General features: G+C 31.7%; 1 protein-coding gene across 2 annotated transcripts; it reads right to left on the bottom strand.

Moving 5' to 3' along the window:
• Nucleotides 1–440: 440 nt before the first annotated feature.
• Nucleotides 441–10,692, bottom strand: LOC141453743 (uncharacterized). 2 transcript variants are annotated; one of them, XM_074127305.1, is made up of 8 exons: nt 10,544–10,692; nt 9,356–9,502; nt 8,609–8,728; nt 7,960–8,321; nt 2,335–2,495; nt 2,074–2,231; nt 1,061–1,232; nt 441–986 (listed from the first exon to the last, which is right to left on the bottom strand). In XM_074127305.1, the coding sequence occupies exons 4-8, from the start codon at nt 7,981–7,983 to the stop codon at nt 812–814; spliced, it is 690 nt and encodes a 229-aa protein (XP_073983406.1). In that variant the 5' UTR covers nt 7,984–8,321; nt 8,609–8,728; nt 9,356–9,502; nt 10,544–10,692; the 3' UTR covers nt 441–811. The 2 variants fall into 2 exon arrangements, with proteins under 2 accessions (XP_073983406.1, XP_073983416.1); XM_074127315.1 differs by having other exon boundaries at nt 7,960–8,048.
• Nucleotides 10,693–10,766: the final 74 nt, after the last annotated feature.

Genomic DNA, 10,766 nt, shown 5'->3' with positions numbered 1-10,766 from the left:
AAAGTTTTTGGAAATGATTTGAGCGAAAAAAAAAGTTATTTTTCAGTAAAGTAGTAGTTCCTGGTAATGTTTTCTTTCCAACAAAACCTTGCCTCCCAAGTGATCAAATTGTCAATACTGATTTTGAATATTGCTTTTTACACTTTTTAATTTTTGAAATATTCTGTGTTAGTAGACTCTAAGTTTTTCTCAAATTCATGATATAATTACGGGATTCTTTTTGCAAAAACTTAATGCGATCTATTACTTTCTTTTTAAATCTAAGAGAAAAGAGTCACTCCTTCATCTCTTTTGAGTTATTAGCTAAAGTAGCTCGTATTTTCACTTTCTATTATTCCGAAAGAGGATCTGCCAAATTTTCAAGCTATACCAAGCATTATCATACCAAACATTCTGTGAAGTTTATGAAAGATCTGTTTTCAAAATAAAAAGGCAAAACAATCAAACCACAAAAGTATTAAATGTATTGTTAAATTTAATGACAATGCAGTTAAACTTACAACCATTGCTCTAGCAACGGTGGGAAGTTTTTCTCTTTAAAAATTACATTCCAGTGAACCATTATTAGTTTAACCAAAAACAACTTTATTGTACTTTTTTTTCTTAATATAAATAAATATTTTGACGCTTAAATTACAAAACTATGAATTTAAGTACAAATAGTCTTTATACACTCGACTCTAAAAATTTACAAAATAAGTTCCGTCCACTAAAAATGTTTTTCTCTCTCTTTTTTTAATCATTCATAAATAAATAACTTCATCTCACTAGGCTTACTCAAAACATGTATTTTATAACTAACTTGTTTCTTTTATGGCGCTTCCAAATATTGTCTATTTGAAAAATTAGGTTTACAAACACAACCGCTTTCCACCAAAACATAATCTTGCCCAGTAAGTGTAACAGGGCCAAGTGGAATAACTAGAAATAAGTAGGGTACGTAGGTTTGTGTACACTCTCCTCGTACAACTTCACATTCTTTAGTTCTGAGAAGAAGAATAAAAATTAAATAGAAATTTCAAACATGTGATTTGTTACAATATGAAAATTCGTTACTTACTCGCAAACTTCATAAACTACTTGCTGGAGTAGATCTGGAAATTTTTGGACAATCGTGACCGGTTGCCCGGATGTAAGTGATACACCATACATTGGTGCAGTAGTATTGTATCTTGTTTTGCAAAGTCTTGAAGTATTTCCGCTACAGACATCTTTTGAGAGATATTCTCGACCTGTAAGCAAATGTTTATAAACTATACAAATTTAGAGTTCTTGCTTAAAAATAAACGAAATTTACCAAAATTAAAAAGTAAGCTAGGACATTGGCTAGCTCTAAACCTAGAAGAAAATCCAAATTGTTTCGCTTTCAGGCTTTTGAGTTTAGTTAGCAGATAATTTATTAGATAGGGTTTTTATGGTCTACGCTCAACTTCTAACACGGGGAACTAGGGTGTCTTTGACTGGATATTATATAAGTCCTGTACTAGGAACTACGCTCCAGCTAACTTTGAATTCATGTCTCACAAGTTTCCACCGCGAACCCATTTATGAATTTCTTTCTAGGCCAACTAAAATAAACAAACCTGAAAAGAAAACTAAAAGTGGTATATTTAGCAAAAAACAAGAACAAAAAAAGAAGAGTAAAAAATTATTTGTGATGCAAATATTGTGGGAATGTCTTAGATCTGATTCCCGACAACCATGTGGTTATATCCATACTCTATTACTCTATTGGCTGAAAAATAAACCTCTTGGATTAATCGAAAATATTGAAGATTTAAAGTTTTGCTTCACCATCTTAGATTTAGCACCCTCTAATCCACCTCTTCTGCTCTAACCTTTCTTTTTATGTGGAAACAAGTATACAAGAATAGAGGAAGAAAATCGAGATGTTTGGAAATTGGTTGCTATAAAAGCAACCATGAAGCTTAGAACTGTTGTCCAGTAAATAAAGTACATTTTCAAGAAAAACAATTTCACTGTCATTGGTGCCTAGAGATTTATCAGTACCTGACTGAGCTGTAAGATTTACTGTAAGGCAACTGGAACCTATAAATTGATAAATATGCTTACCTGATCTAGAAGACGCTATGTCGGCAAAATTTGTTAATTCATGGGCTTTCAGCAGCGCTTTTTGTGTTATACTAGGATCAAGTACACTAGAAGTTCTAGCAGTTCTTGCTGATCCCCACATAATATTCCCTTTACGGAAATTTCTTGCAATCTGAGCCCTGCAACACTCTAATACTTTTACTAATGATTTTGTGAAAGTAATTATAGTATTTTAACTTAGTCTTAGAAAATAACTGGAAAATAAATAAATAAAAATATTACGAAGGATATTGAAGGTTATTAGGTCCAAGACAGTTCGGAGAATCTGTCAAAGCATCACCCCACAGGTATTTCAGTTGAGCGCTGTTTGATCCACATTTTCTTTGTGAATTTTCTATTTCAAATGATCCATTTACTCCAATAAAAAATAAACTACTTAATAGCTGAAACAGAAGGTTCAAGATTAATAGTCATAGTTAATTAATAGACTTCTTCGATTGAAAGTTAAATCCAAAAAATAAAGATGTTTTGTAGTACAATAGCATTTTCTAATATACTCTATGAGTAATACGTATTTTGTTATATGTGTTATAGTGTTGATTGATGATATATTATTTTCTACTGTATCCTACACGCTTTAAAAATTGTGTAATATAAAAGATTTAAAAAATCCTTTTATGTTTGTCCAACCTAGAGACTTGAGTTCTAATTACGGTTATGATAAAGATGTTTTGTGTTATAATGAAATTTATTTAAAACTAATAACTCAAATAATTCTTCTAGATGAGTACGACATCCTGGCTCATTGTTAACTTCTCTATAATTTTAGCTGAGCTGGTGCACTAAGGAGGGTGCTTAAAGTTGCAATCCCCTGAGAACCTACAAAAATCAGTTTGGCAGGGAAAATTTCTGAAATTTAAGTGTTGATTTTTTTGAGGAAATAATAAAAACGGACTGCTCTTTAACAACCATATTTTCGGTTGACGGATTTCGACCAAAATTCAATCTTAATTTAAAAATGTCTACATTACAAAATTTGAATTCACAACTAATGTGCAGGAGAAAGAGTTTAATTTTATTTTTTAATTAATCCAGAACCCTCAATAGATCTTGAAAACATTGCACGTCTGTACCAATGACAAAACAAAAATCAAAAGGTACGAAGTAGCAAAAGCTCTCGTCCTTCATAAAAACTTAAGGTAAAAGTACAAGGGTTTAAGAACAAAATGCATGTATAAAATATGTAATGAAATTGTCATAAAAGTGGACAATACTTGGCTTGCACTTTCTATCAAATTTACCATAACAATAAAAGCCTGGAAGTAAAATAAAAATAACAATATAAAAGGAAATGGTCTACATAAGGGATCTCGACATTCCAGACGATAACAATTTTTTTTTTTAAGTGATTGGCATCTAATATAAAGTCCATTATTATCCTAAAAAAATAATTTTCTTAATATCTCTGCTGGAACGCATCAAATTAGCTTAAGCATTAAAATTGAAAGGATAAAATCTGCAAAAATTCATTTACAAATCACTTATTAAGTAGTCTTCTTTTTATCATTTGGAAGAAAACACTTTCGTGGAATGAATATAGGTCACATACCGGATGTGCTCTGCGCGTTGACATTACCGCTTCTTTGTCCCAGTTACTTCATTAAACTATTTCATTTTCTGTATAAAAAAAATGAATACCTCTCTTTCTTAAGACAAGCATTTCACTTATAATACTTTGTGTGCTTAAACAGTAGTTTAAACAAAGTTATAGTTCACGATTGTTGTCATGAATTTTATTACTTGCTCTTCCTCTAAGTAAGTAAAAAAGTATTACGATCGTAAACATTTTTGTTGTAGACTTTCAACAGGATATACCGTTTTAAGGATACCAAAGCCAATAAAAGAGGTTTGTATAAAATGTGTAAATAGTGGAAAATCTTTACTTTTTTGTTCTCGAAAATTACTCCAATGATTTTCTGTAAACATGGTTTACTCTTTGCGCTCATGTACATAGATGTACAACATTTAGTTAGAACATGTTTCCAAAATGTATCTGTTAAGAAAACTTCTGGGTCAGAGGTGGTAAACTTATCTAAAAAATGTTATTTCAGTGAAACATAAAATCATAGCACTTATATGGAATTAGGGAAGTTGAGTGTTAAATTGTATTCAAGATCATCATGCTGGAGCCATCTTTCAACGAGACAATCATGATGATCTTATGTTGCACGAATTTATCACATTATTCAACAAAAAGAAAATATAGACCTTTTTACTTGGCAGATTGTATTCCCAATTTAATTGTCGTGTCAGAGAATGCATTGCTAACCAGTAACGCATCATTCAACTTTTTCTTTAATGATTGTCATTTTCCCCCTTTTGAAAAGATTTACTACTTAGTTTATTTAACTGTGAAAGTTTCAACCCTGTAGCTTTACTCCTCTTGGTTTCGGCAATTCTTTATTGCTCGAAATTTATTTTAATTTAAACAATCGAGGTGAGTACAGAATTCGGTAGCTGAAAGGCAGTAGAAAGTTTGAAAATGTTTTGACATTATTAAATGATATTAGTAAAGGTCTAGAATGGAGACCGTTAAATTTCAGGTTCACCATTGGAACCGGTGCTAGATTATTTTTTATGAATTTAATAACTTGATAAACAGTGCCACAAAAAAAAAGAAAAATCAATACAACACTTTCTTAGTTGTAAAAGATACTTATGTACAAAATTACAATGGTAATTTCCGTGAGAATTGTGTCAGTAACTTTACTAGTTTAGTTAACTGTAATGTAAACAACCGAATTTGTGTTGGTATTTTTTTGTTTTTATGTTTTTGCTGCGCCCACAAATAATATAAAAACACGACAACATCTATTCTTTTACTTTCTTCAAGTACAAGAAGTTTTGCAATCTTATACAATTTTTAAAACTGAGATTTTACAGGAAATGTAGGTTTTGGATTCATATTGAAATAAATGAAGTGGCAATGGTAAGCACCAAAATGGAAAGCCAAGTTTAAGCTATGATTTGTTTGAGTATTCTTTTCACATTCAATCTATCAATCACAAAATGAGTATGAATTGAAATGCAAGAGAACTTAACTTAATACATAGTTGATTGCATTTCAAAAACCTTGAATACGAATCGAATTCTCAGCTGCGAAAAATTGTTTCCCTCACGAAGTTTTTTTTTTCTAGTTACCAAATAGTAAGATACGATGTATTTCTTCTGAGGGACATTGGAAATGTTATTGTTCTGGCATTAGAAATTGATTAACCTAACTCTTGAATCCCATTGCGCATATTGTTCGTTAAAAATGGTCCAATCCCTGAATAATTTTCTTTCTTTTTTTCAATTTCTTAATTTAGGAAATCATCTGTAGAATCTGGAAAAAGAGAGTTGTGCATTTGTATCAGGGAGTGGTAAACTGAGACTACCCTCTCCTCTCTTCCAAGATCCTAGAGAGGTAGATTCTTTAAACTTCCAACAGCTTCAGGTTGCGGGAAAGCATCAAGAAGTGGTTTTCCTTCTGATCCGCTTTTCTGCTCTTCACATGGCTTCATTGTAACCAGGTTAGATACCAGTGTCCGGAGTATAAAATATACCTCAACTGAATCCCTCACTTCCTTTTAATTTGTTTAGTTCATTACTTAGAATTCCGTAGGATGATCAGTCTCTCCTGTCTCATCTTACATAAAGTGGGATACTCATCAGATCCCTTTATTCCAGTGAAATGTAGCCAAATAATAATAACAATAACCATGCCTGAGAAATGTTGGTAGACTACTTTATAGCAAATTTTCTATACTTTACCCATCATTATTCCATTATCCATAAATATTTTTAATATTTTCAGATCCATTGCGATATGTTGAGGAAGCAATTTTAGAAAATGTGTTTTTTTTAAGAGTTTAAACTAGAGCAATGCGCTTCCTCGAAATATTAATGGTGTCCGGGTCACCAATAAACAGTGCAGTAAATAGTGGAAGCACTGTGCAACGTTAGTTATTTCGGTTTAGAGATTTTAACTATCTGCGGCAATCAAAATATATACCTTAATTTCTATCGTGAAATTTGACCAATCTGAAACTACTGAGATCGTGGATCAACGGACATTAGCCACACTTCTGTTGTAAATGGTTTAAAGCGCATTGGAAAAGAGCAAAATCACGAAATATGGGGCGCCTCATGTTGTTAATGATCGAGAAAAATGTACACTTTTGCTTTGTTCTTCTGCATTGTCGCAACCAAAGCGACTAATTCTGTATCGAATGGTAATTTCTGTTTAAAAATAGATTTCTGTACAACAGGAAACATTCTGGATATTGGTTGGACAGAATCCAACACTCCAAACATTCTCAAAAGTCTAAAAAAAAGAAGATAAGTAACGGTAAGGTAGTCGGCGGTTGTCATTAACTATATATTTTTAAAAAACCGATGGCACCATCTATGCAGAGAGGTATTTCCAAGAAATAGACAAATTGTACTGGAAATTACAACAGCCGGCATTGGTTGTTAAGGTGTTAAATTATTGCATGACAACGCTGACCCATGTTTTACAAATCGCAGTCCGAAAATGAAGTGAGTTGAAGATCGAAATAATGGCTCACCCTTCATACATACACTTCTGAACTCTGGCCAACGGATTATCATCTTTCCAATAAATGAATAACTCTCTTACTGAAAGAACCTTCATCAGTTACACATCTTCCAACTTGGGATCTTAGTTAACACACAGGTGACACCGTACATTTCATTAAAATGGCACGTCAGAGATATGTTAAAGTTTTAGTCAAATATCAAGAAAATCGCTTAATACAGTCCGTTTGACAGAGTTCGGCCAAAACCTTAATACCGGAAGCGAGAATAATCAAATAATCTAGGCTTCCTTCAAATTTGGTTTAAGAGAAATTCAATTCAATTGCTGGCTAACACATAGACTTTATGCAAACCATACTCTAAAAAATTATTATTCGTACTCATAGGACCACAAAATATGTATTCAAACTTAAATATATAATCTTAAAACTTTTGAGACGCTCGCTATAATTTTTCTTGCTAAGGCAAAGAGAAAGTAAATAAATATTTATGAGCATTAGAATCCAAATATTTGGTGAAACAATATATTTTTATGTCCCGTTGTTCGTTAAGGTCGTTCAACTCTACAATAAACTTTTATGCACATGTACAAGCAATATAAGATGTAGCTAATTGTGTAAAGTTACATTTATGGAAAAAAAATAGAGAAAAAAGAAGACCGTTACAAATATATATAAAAGAAAAGGAAGTTTATATATACATATATATATATTTCTTGGTCAAGAGAATCAGTTATTTTTTTTATATGGAGAGGTGTGCTTCTTTTGTGGCCAAGTACTAGTTTTAGCCGCTAGCTCACTTTACGGTAATGCTATAAAGACTGGACAAGGTAGTCAGAAGATCCGTTATATCTCAGCCAAGTTACCAACAGAGTTTTAGATGTCTTACATTTATAAAGTACATGTATTCTTTTTTAATTTTTAAAAAAAAACTTTAAAATTTGAGGAGCGTGAGTGGAAATTATGTTAGTTGTTGGTTATTACTTTTTTTTTCTTTCTAAAATTTCGACTGGAAAATTAATTTTAATTTAGATTTTTTTTTTTCTAGAATGAATAGTACACAGATTTGTTTGCTTTACTTTTTAAATTAAAACTCAAAAAACTAAAACTTTTTGTAAATCTAAGCAACTCTGGGTGCATTTCTTGTTAAACTTAGAGCAATAATAATTTGTTGAATATTTTTTTATGTGAATTTTTGATTACAAATTATGTAGTGTTTTGTGTAAACTATGTTAGTTAAAAAATAATAAGCACAACAAAATTAAATTAATGAAATTGATATTAATGACAAAATATTAAATAAAATTACCTGAATGACCAATCGTGTCATCATTTTTAAAAAAATTGTTAGTAATACAGCCAAAAGTAGTTATTCTTGATAGTATCACACATGATTCACTAAAGAAATGTTTTATTTTATTTTTTTGCGATTTAAAAAAACACCGGCGTGTTATTTTAAATGATAGAGGCTCCAGCAGTCAATGAACCTCTTTCTTCGCCAGCTGCAGAAGACTCCTACCAGTGACTCTGACACAAGTAATAATGTACTACGACGGCGTGATTCCTCACTCTATATTTTACCTGTACTTCGTTCTCACTCCCTCTTCGTAGTGAGTGTGTCTGCCTTGTTTGCTTCGGTTCACATTCTTTCCACAATACAGCACTATTGTTCTTTAAAGAGAAAGAGACAGAAAAAAACTGGTAGGATCTTTAAATGGTTGGAGATAAGTATTTCTCCGTTATATTTTCTATAAAAAAATAATCACTGTCACAGGCTGAGTAGTCAAACAAATTTTATCCAATTCTAAAATGTTAACAACGGTATCCGTGCCATTTTTGTTAATTATTCTCTGTCGATTTTAATAACAGAGAAGCTATTATAAATTAAACCATGCTTTTTTTTCAGCATTCTTTACAAAAATCTTTAAAGTTTTGCATAATTTAAAGTTAACACTTACACGACTTCCCTTAAATGCAAGCTCAAGGCTTTCTTCAAACTTCGAACTTTTTATTGAATTTTCATAAGCTTCAATATAACTTCACTGTTATGACCGGACGAGCTAGCTCCTAAATTTGCGCTGTAATGATAGAATAATCCATATATTATACTAAAATAAAACAAAGTATGAGGAAATACAGATATGAAAGCGTATCAATAGGAAAGCAATTTCAATTTAATAGACATGTCTGGGAATACCAACTAATCCAAATTAAATATCTGATTAAAACAGATTGTTTGGATCCATTTTGATTTAGCAAAATTAATCATTTGTTTATTGAGAAGAATGTCGCTGGTATAAGATGTGGAAATTTCAGTAACTTCTGGGAAATTTGCTGCTTTCTCGAAGATAGCAGTTCATTAGAAGCGGGAAGCAGTATACGGCTGAATTTTTCCAACTTAAAAGATGTAAGAATCATCACAGATTGGCAGATGCCGCACTTAACATTTTCATGAAATAAAAAAAGAAAACGCGATAGCTGTATTTGATAAGAAGACAAATACGAACGTTAAAGAGAAACCGCTAAAAGAGATTCACTCTTCAAATCTAGTGATTTTTTTAAAATTTAACAAAGTGTTTCAAATAAAGGCTCTTACAGCTACTTGGTATCCTTTACAAGAATAATGCAAAGTTTAAAGGAAATCTAAGAAACCATTTGTTTTAAAAATCTAAACAAAAGTGAAAAATATTCTCAATAATACTTACAGCGAAATGACTTATGGTGAATCCTCAGTCCATACCCAAACGTAATGTGTTTGCGCTTCGAACGACTTTTCGTTTTTATTCGAACATGTACAGGACCATTTTTAATAAAACACTTTTGGACAAAAGGTAGCTCAAGATGAAAACGTTCTAGATAAAAAAAAAAACATTAAATTTTAAATAGCTCTCAGGGCCGTTAAGAGTCAATTTGTTGTCCATGTGTATAATTGTTTTTTTAAAAGCAAATATGTATTGTATTTGTGTTACTGGGTTCGATTCCCGGTCTCGGCCTGGATTTTATTTATTGGTTAAGATGAGAAATTTATAGAAAAGTATGTTGGCTAGACACCTCTGTCCACGACACCTAATTCGGTAGTTTGACGTAAAGCCCGCCTGGAAAAATAGGCGATTACTTTACTTTTAATTGTTTTTTAAGTTTATTGTCATATAGTCTAAAGCTCATTGACTTCTAAATCTATAATTTTTTTTTAATGAATAGTGTTGAACGAAATGTGTATGAATGATTTGTGCGTGTGTGTGAGAGAGAGTAGAGAACATGTTATCAAATTTAGGCATCCTACTGGAAATGTCGCGGAAATTTCGGTCAAATCTGTCAACAGGTAGTACGACTTTTAAAATCAACTTCTTCGAACTTTCTCTTAACTTCTGTTTAACCGATAAATTAACAAAATTTGCAGCCTTAAGGCAAACTATTAGCCTTCAACAACTTTCTGGTAACTCGTAGAAATTCGTTCCTTTGTTAAGAAGTCTTTACGTGGAAAAAGTCATTTAAAATCTATCTGGAAGACAAAAACACAATACGACGTAACTAACACTGCCATGGTAACAAGAGACTTCTTCCTTTAAGCGTGGATCTCGCGGAAGATCCTATTTGCTCTTTGGGTGTGTGTGAATACATGGGGATATCATTTTCATTTCTCGTTGCCGATTTATGCATTCGTTCGCAGATGGATTTATTCCTTAGATTTTTGAATGTGACCTTTAACGTTTAACTGTATCTTGTTTCGAATCTAGGGTTCATCAAAATAAGGATATGGAGTGACGAAACCTGGCTGGCTGGAAATTGGGCCTTTTTTGGTATAAGCTCAAGCCCACGATAGGGACTATTTATTCTCTGTACTAAACAAAAAACTTCAATAAATTAATTAAGTTTCACAATCAAACCATTACCTCTAAATACTAGGATGAAACAAAGTCTAAATCTTTTTGAATGCACAACCGTTCTTTTTAATTAACCAATTGTTTTATACAAAAATACTTATACCACATAAATATGGCAAGTTGTACCCCCACCCCTATACTTTGAATCAGCTGATGAACAGGAACTGTGATTTTAGTAATTAAAAAAATTTATAATTTAGAAATTCTTGCGACCCTACTTTAAAATTAGAAA

The sequence above is a fragment of the Rhodnius prolixus genome, unplaced genomic scaffold (genome assembly GCF_049639745.1).
Source record: "Rhodnius prolixus isolate KJV_2025 unplaced genomic scaffold, Rpr scaffold_1, whole genome shotgun sequence".
NCBI classification, from domain to species: Eukaryota; Metazoa; Arthropoda; class Insecta; order Hemiptera; family Reduviidae; genus Rhodnius; species Rhodnius prolixus.
Note: the sequence above shows the minus strand (reverse complement) of the source record. Positions and strands in the feature narration are given on the sequence as shown.